Genomic DNA, 14,821 nt, shown 5'->3' with positions numbered 1-14,821 from the left:
AGCACTGAACCTAAATCCAAAAAGCACCCTGACTTTTTCCAGTCTCACATAATATTTTTATTTGTTTAGTTTTACTGATGAGATTTTTAGGTTAGTTAACTAGTACTTCCTGCTAACCTGTCTTGATGTTTTTCCAGGTCTTACCTAAAAACACATGCTTGTTTTGAGTACACGTGCTGACAACTACTTAAATGCATCACTCCTTATTTATTGCAACCTCTGCTTGTGCTTTCATCTTTTCAAAGATTTTGCATGATCCTTTGGTGTAGTTTATTCAGAAAAATGAACAAATTGATGAGGTACAACCTTCCAGGAAATAAAAATAGAAGCATCCCATAAAAAAGTGCAAATATAAACCGAACAGAGAATAGGCAGAAACCATTTACTCACATGTAGAAAACTAGTAGATTGTATTTCTTGAAGAGTTCATTGGACTGTGGCTATGATTATATATTTGCATTATAATGTGAGATCCGAATGAATTCTTACCTAAATTGGAAAAACCAAGGAAAATTGTTCCAGTTTATGAAATTACACTTAGCAGGTTTATTTGTTCTCTCTCAACTTGAAACCCACAAGTTTTTATTAAGGCTATGGTTCATATTTCAAATAGCAAGAAACCTTCAGTTTTCTCCCTTTTCATCCCGCTCAAAATAAATCTACAAAGCACCTGGATTTAGAAGAACAACATAGATATATTGCCCATTAACTCTGAAAACTAGCAAGCACTTCCATGATAAAAATAAACAGTGTGTACTGTAATCGATGAGGAGGCAACATCCCACATTGTTTATTGATTCATAAGATTAAGATTAAAGTGGGATTCTTGCCTGTATTTATCAACAGATTTTTTTTTTTTTTAAGCAGTGAGTGAACCTGGAATCCCACAAACCAATCAATAAAGTTTAAAAGCTTCAGTGAATCTAACCCATAACAGGTCCTTGTTTGGAGAACACGCTCAAGAAACACATGTGTCTTTAAGAGGTCTTGAAAGACTTTACACCCATGGACCATTACCATTTCCAAACACCCTGCAGCATTACCAGCCCAACATATGCGGGCTGTATATCACCGTGACCCTCTCACTAAAGCTCTTTTGACTGGAGTGCTTTTAATACCCACTTTCTCAGCTGAGCTCAGGAGTGATTTGTTTTACATGCCACATTAATCCTTTCCACATTTTCTGGATGAGGCAACCACAATTCCACTTGTGAGGTGTTTCTAAAACACAGTTATAGGAATAAAGCAGCAGGGTCCCAGACTTGACAACGTCCCTCTAGGCAGCTGACAAAGTGGGCTATCGTGCCTCGGTTTAACTCTTCAAATGAGCATTTGTGCCCAGCCGCTAGGGTGGGCCAGTTTTCTAGGCCAGTAGGAGGCCCCATTTATTGAAGGCAATTTACTCTCAATTAAAACGCTGTAGGGATCTTCGTAGACGTGATGCCTGATTGATATGCATATTAGTAAAATTAAAATCAAGAATAAATGGAAAAGAGCCGTAGAACTGAAAATATATAAAACACACTTTAGTAAAACCAAAGAAAGTTTATATATCACACCGTAATTATAGGGAAGGAGGTTTTTTAAAAAAATAAATAAATGGGCAATTAGTGTTCAAAGCACAGCCTTTTATTATGTGGTAATTTTACAGTTTTAACTTTAAAGGCAACTTCCCCACCCCCCAAATGTATTCCAAGACCAGTGAACTTCTGTTGCATGCATCCATGAACTTCTCTACATTTTTAATGTTCACTGAATACAAGTAATGTAGGTTTTCAAAATTTCAAGTTGTCAACAAGGCTAACTGATTGGACCAATCAATTGTTAAAAAAAAAATGTTTTTACATGTCAGCACTTGGCTGATTTTATTAACTTGTTAGTATTATGCTCCCAATTTTATGTGCTAAAATCTAACTGTACAAGCAACTTGAGGCCTAAAATTATGCCTTTATCCAATCCTAATTTATTGTTCTTCCCTCATAAATTTTATTTGCAGCTTCAATGGTCTGAAAGAGCAATAAATCAGAGTGAGGTGAGTTTTACATAGTTTAGATTGAGTTCCTTATTTTCACTTGAAATTAATCTAATCAGTTCCTTCTGGTGTCATTGTCATGTCGCTCATAGTGTGTCTCTAAGCAAGAGATCACTTGAGTCAAAGACATTTCTTCTAAGGTACAGGATATCCATTACACATGCACGGGTGGCAAATCACTTACATAAACTATGAGATTGATGCGATGTTTATAAAACAGAGTTCTGTAAATGAAGAAATACTCTCCTACTTGTTTCTTGTCTCTGGTTATTTTCCTTAGATAATCAGGAAAATGATTCTCAGTTTTCTGAGGCTGGCATAATATAGGTGCTCATTAAATATTTGTAAAATGAATGATGGATTCAAACATACCCCTTCACATTCTAAACAGCAATCTAGTTAATAACAATAGTAATAATGATACCCAATGTTTATTTTAACATTGGAATACCTACCAAAAAAGTTAGACATTCCCCAATGATTTTTTTTAAAAAATCTGGTCAAGTGAAGAAAAGGACACTGAATTATGATCTCACTCTTTTTCTCTGTACACATACTCACACAGGCATACAGATATACCACACTTACAAGAGACTCTACTTAAAAAAAGTAATGCATACTCATATGTAGAAAGCAGAACTAATACCTAACAGAGTTGAGTTTAAATGAATTGGCCAACAATTGGCAAAGAACTGTGAATTGTTTGATCTATCTTTGTTTGAAAATTGATTTTTTAAAATGACATTTAGCTCTTGGACTTCTTATCTCAGTATCTAGAATAATCTCAAAATGAGAGGATACTTCCAAGGGAAACAAAAATCCCTAAGTATAAAGTTGACAGTCTTAAACTTTATTTTAAATGCTTTGCTTTCAGTATCTTTAAAGAAAACCTTCTAGATTACTTTCTTTCTCTAAATTTATGTTTAATAGGATCTAGAAATCCTTGGCTAGCTTAGAAGCATAAAAACATTGTTTTTTTACTCTGCTTGGACATTTGCTCATTTGAGTTTGGGTTCATATTTAGTTATATCCACTAAAATTGCCCATTCCTCTTTTGCCATTGGGCATTTTTTCAATCTTAACAAAACCAAGTCCATATTATAGGCCTGCTGGCCAACATTCCAGGTAAATGAATGGTTTTAAAGAAAAATGGTGCTATTTTTCAAAAGCCTGACATTTAAAAAATACAAGTCCAGAATTGAAGCCTTCAATAATTTTTCCATGCCTATATGCTACAAGAAGCAAATGGTTACACAAATGAATACATCTGGGATTATTTTCAAGCTGTTATTCCCCACCAGGGAAAATATTTAGAAATAAGTCTCAGTCTTTGTGCTGGAACTACAAAGAGGCCAGCCATCTTGATGCTTTTCCAGATCGTTTAATGATTTTCCTCATATTGTGTGGTGGCTTTACGGCCCTGTTTTGTATGCCTTCCCACTCACTGTTGGTAACCATTTATGTTGGGTATGTTCCAATTTCCAAATCTGTTTTGTGGCATTTATAGCTTGCAGCTAATAAGGCCATTCAGTATTTTTTATATAAAATATTTAAAAATATACTTTACCATGGAAAGCTAGAGGAAATGATTCAAAATTAAAAAATAGCCCTAAAGGATGGAGTAGCCTTGCCTTTAAACTGCTAAGTGAGAGTGAGTGTTGATGAGTGTGGTTGTGAGGTCGTATCCTGCTTCTAGAGTCCAGGAGATGAAGTATTAGGTGTGTGTGTGTGTGTGTGTGTTATGTGTATGTATGTATTATATGTGTACATATATATAATGCAGTAAGTGAGGAATGGTAATCCATATATCTTAACCTTGCAACCTCTAACTTTATAACAAAGAGCCTCCAACTAATACATATATGTATGTGTCTATCTATATCTATGTATCTATCTGTGTATCTATTTATCTACCTATCTATTTCCTGGTGTTATTTCCATTATCAACTTGAATTTTAGAGTTTTTGAGTTTTTAGAGTTTTACCTTCTTGTCCCTTTATGTAAAATGAAAATTATTTAGAGTTTGTAAGAGGCATAAATATTATATGTATAGGAAACTAAAATCTCCAAAATTAACTCCAAATTAAACCATAAAAAATTACCATTATCATTAAGGTAGTCTTTTATTCATATATATTTAAGAAAATCATGTTAATCATGCTTTTATTGCCTCTTTTCAATCCAATATAAATAAGATATTTAACATATATTTCCTAACTTGAATATATTAGATTCAGTTCATAAGTTACTTTGATTTCTTATATTTAAAATGTACCTTACTAAAAAATATAAATAAATAAATTAATTAATTAAATGTACCTTACCAAACTAAATTTTTATATTTAATTTTTTCTTTAACTCACAAATTAAAAGAAATTAAAGATTTTAATTATGACTAAAGGCTGAAATAAGATCAAATCTTCTGAAAACATAATTAACTCTTTTTTAATATTATCTCCATGAATTTCGGTTTTAGTGTCATAATACCTTACGGGAATCAAGTTTTTCACAAGAGAATATAAACTCTAATTGTTTAAGAATGTATGCAGGGGCACCTGGGTGGCTCAGTCGTTGGGCGTCTGCCTTCGGCTCAGGTCATGATCCCAGGGTGCTGGGATCGAGCCCCGCATCGGGCTCCCTGCTCGGCGGGAAGCCTGCTTCTCCCTCTCCCACTCCCCCTGCTTGTGTTCCCTCTCTCGCTGTCTCTCTCTCTGTCAAATAAATAAATAAAATCTTTAAAAAAAAAAAAAAAAGAATGTATGCATAATGCATAAAGTGGAAGGTGGGTTGGTTAGTAATGATGTGGCTCATCTGTTTCTACATTCGGACTTTTGCAAAAGAAGAAATTATCAAGTATAACCACAAGAAATGAGGATGGGAAAGTCATGTCATTAAGCACTATTTTTATGTTCCTGACTGAGGGGAAAATACCAATTTTAGGATATGGGCATTGATGAAAGTGTTTGTATTATGAAGGTCTACACAGAGATAAGCTAATTTCTGTGAAAATAATGTGGAAGTGTTCCTACCCTTTAACATCACCTAAATGAGTGGTGTGATTTGTGCAAATAGGCAATATTTGAGCTCTTGGGTATTTATATTTTAATAAGAGTGACACCAAATTAATAGGTACTTACATATATTAGATTAAGTTTCATTTGACTTTTTGCAAAGAAGACAGCATATTTAATTTCACCCAGAGATGCTTCATATTAATACATTGTGTGGACATCTAAAAACTTAGGTAGTTTTGAATTATCGATAATATATTCTTATTTTTCTAATTTTAAGTGTACTAAATAATTATTTGAAAGCATTTATCAATAGGAGAGCAGAAATTTAGAGAATTTCCTTAAGCTCACCTTTAAAATATATCAAAGATTATATATGTATATTAATATACAACATATATGTATGTTAACAGATTCATATATATTATTTCTGATTTTTTACATGTATACACCAACAGGGTATACATTAACAGTTCATATTATTATTATGTAAAAAAATATTATTACTTTATAAAACCGGGTAGAATTTTAGGTCCTGTCCTGCAACTTCTTAGTTTTGCTTACTAATTCATGGACCACTTTCTCCACCAATGCAAGGAGATATGTTCCAATGTGTGTGTGTGTGTATATATATATATATTATATTTTGGGGGATGTGCAGAGGGAGAGGGAGAGAGAGAGAATCTTAAGAACCTTAAGTAGGCTCCATGCCTAGTGTGGAACCCAACACTGGGCTGAATCTCACAACCCTGAGATCATGACCTGAGCCAAAATCAAGAGTTGGAGGCTTAACTTATTGAGCCACCCAGGCGCCCCATATGCTCCAATATTTGTAATATTGCACTGTATTCCCTTAATGAGTAAGTCATAATTCATTTAGCCAATTCCTTACTGATAAAATATTTAGGTTGTTTCCAGATTTTAACTATTAGAAACAGTTCTCCAGTGGGCATTCTCTCATAAACAGTTTAGCATACTTGGGTTTATATATAATATATAGTATATATTTAGAGAGAGAAATATGTATGTATACAGTTAGATTTACAACGCTGCTACCAAATGCTTTCCAAAATCTATAATAATTTACATTGCCAACAAAATTGTCAAGAGGATCGCCTATTTTATCACTCCTATAAACATGAGCATTAGCACAATTCCTCTTTTTTTCTTTTCCTTTAAAAAAATAATACAAATAGTATGTGCTTATGTAAAAAAAAAAAATCTCCTAGCATTACAGATTATATATAAAATTCAAAGGCAATTTTTACTGTTCTCTCCACTGTTCTTTACCTTCCCCTTTCTGCTGCTCACACACCAACCTCACTCCCCTCTCCACTACTATCATCTTTGTGCATTTCTAAAAATCTCAATGTGTTCTTAATATAAATACTACTTTCCCTGTGTAGGGCTCCGTGATCAGCGTGGAGTCTGCTTGTCCCTCTCCCTCTGCTCCTCCCCGCCCCCCAACTTGCTCTCTCTTTGTCTCTCTCTCTTATAAATAAATAAATAAAATCTTTAAAAATATGTAAAAGCTACTTGTCATAAATAGGATCTTATTCTATATTTTATTCTACAACATCCTTTTCTTCACCTGCAAATATATCATGCATATCTATTTTATTTTTAATGGCTTCATATTTGTATGTAGTTCATATGCTAATTTAGTTAATTCCTCCCCTTTTGAACAATGTTTATGCTATTTTCAGGTTTTCCTTACTGCAAAAGTTACTCCATATCAGCCTCAAACAGAAATCTTTGCCACTTGTGTATTTGTGAAGACTAGATATTTAGAATTGAAATTAGGGATTTAAAAATATGCACAACTGAAATTTTGATAAATACTGACAAGTTGCCTTATTCATCATTTAAAAATATTTGTTGAGGTGAAGAACCTGATTATATGTTTTTAGGTCATTGGATATCTTTGACTTTGAAATGTCATTTTGGGAAATTTTGCTAAATTTTCTTTCATGTTGATCTCTGCTTCATTATGATTTATAGGACTTTTTTTCTCTATTGTAATTATTACCCATTTGGCTATCATATTCTTGTCTTTATACTCTGTTAAGGGTTTTCCTTTTTTTCCTTATATTTTTCAATTTTTATGTTTTAAAATTTATTAAATATTTTGCTTTGTGTCTTTTGAATTTTGCAACATATTTAGAAAAGGCTCTCTACCTCAAAGATGAAAGATATTTATAAATGATTTTTTACAATGTGGTTGTTCTTTTTTACATGCATCATACTTTGAAGTACATTTGGAATTTATTTGGGTGCGAATAAAGAGCTGTCCAGGTTTTTTTTCCAGGTTTTTTTTCCACCCCCCCCAAATTCTAAGCTATTTGGCTCAATACTACTTGATGAATGATCTAGACTATGTAGAAATGCCAACTTTTTACATATATTATTTTCCCATGCATATTCACCTCTATTTTTAGATTCCCTCTTTTGTGCCATTGATATGTTTGTTTCCACATCAATATCAAATGTTTCTAATCACTTTAACTTTATAATAAAATTTAATGCTGTGTAAGACCAGGTCACACTTATTGTTTATATTCAGAGAATTTTCTTAACTTTATTCATGTTTCATTTGAGACCAAAAAGACAGAAATGTTTGCTTTCATTGGGAATGTATTGAATTTTTACATTAATTTAGGAAAGATTGCTATTTTTAAATATTTTACAATTAACTATTCAGTAATATATATCCCATTAAAAATCTTTTTTACATCCCTGAGTAAGTTTTATAATCATATTCATGTGGACATTAACTATTACTTTTGAAGTTTCCTTATAGGTATGTTACATTCTTATTGATTTTTGTAAATGGGACATATATTTTATATGTGATACTGTTGGTAAAGGAAAATAATTTATTTTGCAAGTCGCTACCTTATTGGGATTTGTTATAATTTCTAATAATTTATGCAACAGTTATTTTGCTTTTCTAAGGAAATTATCATATAATCTACAAAAAATTAAAATTTTGTGTCATCCCTTCCTTTTATATATATATATATTTACCAATGTAACACTGTGTATATTTTTATATATATATACACATATACACAATACCAATGTGTTTTGTGTCATCCTTTCCTTTTATATATACATATATATATTTATCAATGTGTTGACTACTTATGGAATAATTATGTAATAGTAGTGAGAACCGATACCCTTATCTTAATTTTAACTGTGATGGTTAATTTTGTGTATCAACTTGACTGTGTTAATGGATACCCAGATAGTTGGCAAACATTATTTCTGGGTGTGTGTCTCACAATGTTTCTGGAAAAAATTAGCATTTGAATCATAGACTTAGTAAAGAAGATCTGCCCTCAGCAATATAAGCAGCAGCATCCAATGCATTGAAGGCTTGAATAGAACACAAAGGCAGAGGAAGGCTAAATTCTCTTTCTCATATGGAGCTGGGATGCCCATCTTCTGTAGGCCTTGGACTTTGGAGCTTCTGTTTCTTGGGCCTTTGGACTCTGGGACTTATATTGTTTGCTTATACCTGGTTTTCAGGCCTTCGGCCTTCAATAAAATTATGTCTTTGGTTTTCCTTCTTTTCCAGGTTGCAGACAGCAGATTGTGGAATTTATCAGCCTCCATAACCTTGTGAGTCAATTCTTGTAATAAATCTTGTCACATATACCTACATATATTTTATTGGGTCTGTTTCTCTAGAGAACCCTAACTAATGTACTAACTTTAATACTAATTAAACACTGTTTTATTCTAAAGTATGTTCTTCGTATTGGTTTATGATAGAAAAAATTTAACATTATTAAAGAACCATCCATGTATTTCTGACTTATTAGTGGATATTGAATTTTATCAGATGGTTATCCATTTATTTTGAGATGGATGTACCATTTTCATCATTTAATCTATTAATGTAGTGAGTTTTATTAGCAGATTTCCTAATACTAAATATACTTAGTTTTCATGAAAGAAAAGTAAGTATAAATTAAAATTTTTAAATTGTTGGATTTTCATACACATTATTTTATAATCTTCATATTGCAAATTAGATCGGAATGTGACATTTTTGTCGGATGCTGTTAGTTGGAATAACCTAAGTTAGATTGGAATGAAATTTTCCTTTTTGTGTGCTTTTTTTTTTTTTTTTTAAAGATTTTATTTATTTATTTGAGAGAGAGAATGAGAGAGAGAGCACATGAGAGGGGGGAGGGTCAGAGGGAGAAGCAGACTCCCTGCTGAGCAGGGAGCCCAATGCGGGACTCGATCCCAGGACTCCAGGATCATGACCTGAGCCGAAGGCAGTCGCTTAACCAACTGAGCCACCCAGGCGCCCCTTTGTGTGCTATTTTTTAAAAATGACAATATATGCTTATTTTGTGCTTTGATATATTTACATGACAAAAGATTTTGTTTTATTGTTTTTCCTGAGAATTTCTACAAATTTACCAATGAAATTTTGCCTGGCCTCCTTGTGATCTAATTCTTGACATGAGATCAATATGGAGGCTTACATTCCAGGAAGAGCAAGAAGACTCATGTCACAGAGGTATTACTTGGAAGTAAAAAAAAATGTGGTGTTGGATTACACAAGGTATTGCTTGAATAGTAGATTAAGTGCAAATTATAGACATTTATGCCATGCTAGTAATTTTGAACATCATACTGATAGTGTAAAGTCACTTAAAACTTTTAAAATTAGCATGCAACACAGTTAAATCATGCATTTAGAACAATAACAGACTACATAGGAAGTGAATTGACAGAGAAACACTGACAGTATCTCAGGACACTGGGTGAGAGATAATGAGGGCACATAGCAGTGCCATAAAGGATAGAGAGGAGAGGATGGATTCAAAAGACATGACTGATTGGTGTAAAGGTTAAAGAGAAAGATGAGAGGGACAATAAAGGAACTCAGCTTAAGTGACAGACACAACAGATAACACAAAGCCAGGCACTGTGTTGGGTTGTGGGAAAATGATGTGCCTCTTTCACTGAAGGAGCTCCTCATCTAGTAGCAAGAGAAATACTAGAAGGTGCATTTCTTTAATTTAGTGTGGTGAGGATTTCAGCAATAATTATTCAATCAGAAGTCCCCCGATGGTATTCATTAATTCTGCTTTGTTACTCTTCAGGGGCAAAGGTGTGGAGCAGCATGGTGTGTGCGAACCTGGTCAGACTCATTTCCTTAGGGAAGTGAGTGGAGATGTGGCTGGTAAATAGGAAAGGAAGGAAATCGTGTTAAGTTTGTGGGATTCTCAGAAAACAGTTGACTCCTTCTCTAAATCTGGGCTAGAAATACGAATATGATGTTCTCTTCTCAATTTCACAATTTTTCAATCTTAAAAAGTGATGTGTTACTCCCATCCTATGAAAGGTAGCATTTTTAGGAGAATCTTGACAGCACCATGTAATAAACAAAATACAAGTTCTAATTGTGAAATGTATGAATGTTCACAGGGCATGAGGTAAATAAAGGCTCTTTTGTCATTTCAGGTAATGTTTTGCTGCCAATGAGTTTTGCAGAAAAAAGGAACTTAAGGGATTTCAGGATGACAGATAAGGGATTATGGGTCTGAATATCCCCTTGGGAATAATACATTTTAATTGTTTGGACTTGTGGCCATGGGTGAAGTTATCCACGTAGGAAAATGAATCAGAGAATAAAGAAGTGCTAGTGGACAAAAACTAAGGAAAATTATCATTTAAAGGAAATTTATCCACTGAAGAAAGTCCAGAAGGATAAGCCTGAGATGTTAGAGTGGGACATTTAAGAAGGAAATGTCAACCAGGTCAAGTATGAGCCAACAACAGCCATGTGAACAAGCAAATACAAGGCACTTATAAGCATGATGATGAAAAAAAAAAAAAAAAAACCCAAAACAGGATGTTGTAAAAAGCACCCAGGAGGCCACTTTAGGGTGGGTGGTCAGGAGACCTCTGAAGAATTTCCCTTGAAGCTGAAGCCTGAATGTCATAAAGGACCATGCGTGAGAGAGAGAAGTGTGGTCGAGACAGGGGTTCTGAACATTTTTATGTTATAAATTAGACCTCTGTGGCATTCTGTAGAAGGTTATAGAGTAAAAATGTTTGTAAATAAATGACATAAAATGTAGAGAACTATAAAGGAAATATTATACCAAATATGTTAAACATGCATTTTTGGTGCAGTAATAGATGTACTATTTAATTCTTAAAAACTAAGAACTAGTGACAAGTGTAATAACTCACAATATTAAATTAATGTATAGAAACAACAGGTCAAGATATATGTGATAACTGTAATATGATAAGAAAATGTCTATGATTTCTATGAATGACAAGTAACAGGTATTACCTGATGCAACTGTGGAGCATAGTTGAAGGAAATGCTAAATAAAGAGGTAAAAATATTCCTATCCAAGTTCATACACCACCAGCCCAAAGCAAAGTTTGCTGATAGTGGATATTTAAATAAGTTTTCTAAGAAATAAGCACAGAACTCACTATTCTGTAACAAAACTCTGAATTCTGTAGCTATTATCTTCAGCACTTAAGGACTAATAATGTTCCAATACATCTTCTGGGTGGCAGAAGAATACCAGTTTTTAGTGGGGCTCAAAGCAGGAAAGGGCGTAATATAGTGTAAGCACAATGCCACTTGAGCCATATTGTACTGTGATACCAGAAGTATCTGTGTTGGGAGAATGAAAACATTGCCCCTATGGTACTATATAACCAGAGGTATCACTGGTGGGAATATTAAAACATAGACCCCTGGGTTTCTGGAACAAGGACATATCATTTATTGCAATGAACTTCATACCTATGGAAAGTCAGCTCCTGGTATGCAACTGGGCCCTGGTAGGAAAGGAGCTTCTAACCCTGTGAGATCCAGTGATCAAGCAGTCAGAGAACTGTGTCCTCTCAGGTTATTTAGGTAATATGATCAGAGGGACCCAGCAGTCATAAGATGGAAATGATAAATCCAGAGTCAGGTGTAAGCAGGGGCAATAAATTCCTCCTCCAACCCGTGTTATCTACCACTCTTGTACCAGCATATCTCCCCCAAGTCACACCTATGGCAGTGTTGAAGGTCATTTATAAACAGCTGATGGAAAAGAATGCCCCTCAATATTGGGTTCACTAAGGGGTTGGTATGTTATCTTGTCATTAGCTGAAAATGAATGGCTGAATCACAACTCCAAGCAGAGGTTTCCCTGAAAGGCGGTGGTACAGGGAAACTCTCCCAATAAGAGTGTTGTATTTGGCATTCACTTTGTGTGGAAAGAGAAATACCTCAAGGTCCCATGCACCCATAGACAGTGGCAATAGCCCAGATGGTTGGTCAGGGACATAGGAAAGAAAGAATGGAAAATTGAGGACAAGGAGATCTGGAGAAGTGACATGTATTTGGACCTATGAAACAAGCACAAAATGTGCAGACCTTTGATCTATATGTCAATATCTATCAGAGAACACACACACCATCCACAGAAGAGATACTAACCAAACCAAACTGATACATTGACTTGACCAGTAGACATCACCCAGGCTTCATTATAATCCACCCTTGTGCTGGCACAGTGAACATGAAGAATGTTGTCATGAAGGGTCTGCATGGCTCTGCATCATGGGCTCCCACTTACCAGTGCAAATCTAATGACTTTCCCTGCTGAATGTCCACATTGTCAGCAAAGAGATCAATCTTGGACCCTGGTACACCACTGTCCCTTGAAGAATCCGGTCACCTTCTTGGCTGACTACATTGGATCCTTCCACTCTGAAAGGAGTAGCAATTCATCTTGACTATAACTGACACATATTCTTGGTATGGGATTAACTTTCATGCCAGCAGGACGTCTCTGGACCCACTATCTGAGGACTTAGAGAGTGTTTTATTCACAAATAATACCAAATAATTTTGATAATTGTATCAAAGGAGGTGTGACAGTAGGAAAATGACCAAGAGATCCATTGGTTCTTTTCCATATAAGACTGCACAGAAACCACTAGCCTGGGAGCACATTATCTTGGCCTCCGAAAGATACAGCTGAGTCACAAGTTTGAAATTATATCCTACAAGGATCCTCCTCCAGGACTGATCATTCTCAGGACTGAGCGTACACTCTAAATCAAACCAGTATCTTAGGTTTCCATCTTCAAGGAGAATACATGGATCTGGGATCCAAGTAGTCAAAGTAAGAATATTCTCAGTTACCGTCACTCCTGGAGGGACATACTTGGGATCCTTGTGCTTCTCATTGCCACAAATTTAGGCTCTGTGAATTGAGAGATTCTTGTTCTCAAAGAAGAATTCTTCCATCATTGTACACAGTAATAGTCCCATTGAATTCTATGGGACAGCTATCAATCAGTTACTTCAGGCTTCTTATGCCAGAGACCAGGGGGAAAGCAAATGAGTCATGATACTGGTAGGAATAATTGACATCAATCTTTAAGAAAAGATAGGACTTATGCAATTCACAGCGCTCACCATAGCACATACCCTCCCCAAGCTGTGAATTGTGTAAGACTGTTGAATCACAGACCTGTATCTCTGAAACAAATAATACATTATATGTTAAAAAAAAAAAAAAAAGAAGATAGTAGGAAGGGAAAAATGAAGGGGGGCGGGGAATTGGAGGGGGAGACGAGCCACGAGACACTATGGACTCTGAGAAACAAACTGAGGGTTCTAGAGGGGAGGGGAGTGGGGGGATGGGTTAGCCTGGTGATGGGTATTAAAGAGGGCACGTACTGCATGGAGCACTAGGTGTTATACGCAAACAATGAATCATGGAACACTGCATCAAAAACTAATGATGCAATGTATGGTGATTAACATAACATAATAAAATAAAAAAAAAAGATAAATTTATAAAAAAAAAGAAAAGATAGGACTTCTGCTTCATGAAGAATCAGAGAATGTTAGGTTTATTCTGGGCTTATTTGTTAAGTCATCTTTTAGAGAGTAATTAATACTCTTATCCCTTCCTCTACCACCTGTTTTAGGTGCCCCTCACCCTCAACTAGTAGCTCTCTTAGTCTAGGTTGCTTTCCTCGTGGGATGATCCAGACCCTTATCCCCGTGGGGTTTGGGGGGAGGAAATTTTGCCCTGTGATTTAGGAAGATGGATGTTTTGCAGAGAGTGAATCATGTAGGTATGAGAAGAACATAAACACCCGGAACAATCTCTGGGTGAAATGGGAATTCCTATGAAGATAGCTCCAGCTAATATCATGTTTGTAATGGCATTTATTAATAAAGTTAGGCCATTTTATTTTTCCTGGTAATCACTGGTAGAAAGTAACAGAGAAAGTAACTGGTTGGAATAAGCCAGAGATAGAAATTGACCATCTAAAAGTACAAAACCAAGATATTCAAGGGGCAAGGAATTTGAGGGTAGTATTAAGACAAATCATGGAGCCCAGTTTAAGTAGGGAAGAAAATAAATATAGGTTGGCAATGAATGTATGTGAGAAAGAGATCAAGGAACTAAAACTCTAAAAAGTGGGGTGAGTTACATGAGACTGAGAAGAGAATTAAAAATTGTCATCAGAAAATATAAAGAAAGGAGATAAAATAGAATATTTACACAACAAATAATGGACAAAATTGATGACAGAAATGATCTTAGAGGTCTTAATAAAATATGTAATGTGACTTACCTATGTTGGTTTTCAATGGCAAGATAAAGAAGGTAAATTGCCTTGTGGTATTGATATTAGAAGTAATTTTGTTTTTTTTTAAGATTTTATTTATTTATTTGTCAGAGAGAGAGAGCACAAGCAGGTGGAGGGG

General features: G+C 34.8%; 1 protein-coding gene across 1 annotated transcript in view; it reads left to right on the top strand.

Moving 5' to 3' along the window:
- CRPPA (CDP-L-ribitol pyrophosphorylase A) overlaps positions 1-11,042 on the top strand; it is a 407,209-nt gene extending 396,167 nt beyond the window's left edge. Inside the window, exons 10-11 of the mRNA XM_078059331.1 lie at positions 8,627-8,670; positions 10,534-11,042. Coding sequence (XP_077915457.1) covers positions 8,627-8,670; positions 10,534-10,537 — 48 coding nt within the window. The 3' untranslated portion in view covers positions 10,538-11,042. The remainder of the gene's footprint in view (positions 1-8,626; positions 8,671-10,533) is intronic.
- The last annotated feature ends 3,779 nt before the right edge of the window (positions 11,043-14,821 follow it).

This window comes from Halichoerus grypus, chromosome 12, assembly GCF_964656455.1.
Source record: "Halichoerus grypus chromosome 12, mHalGry1.hap1.1, whole genome shotgun sequence".
Classification (NCBI taxonomy): domain Eukaryota; kingdom Metazoa; phylum Chordata; class Mammalia; order Carnivora; family Phocidae; genus Halichoerus; species Halichoerus grypus.
Note: the sequence above shows the minus strand (reverse complement) of the source record. Positions and strands in the feature narration are given on the sequence as shown.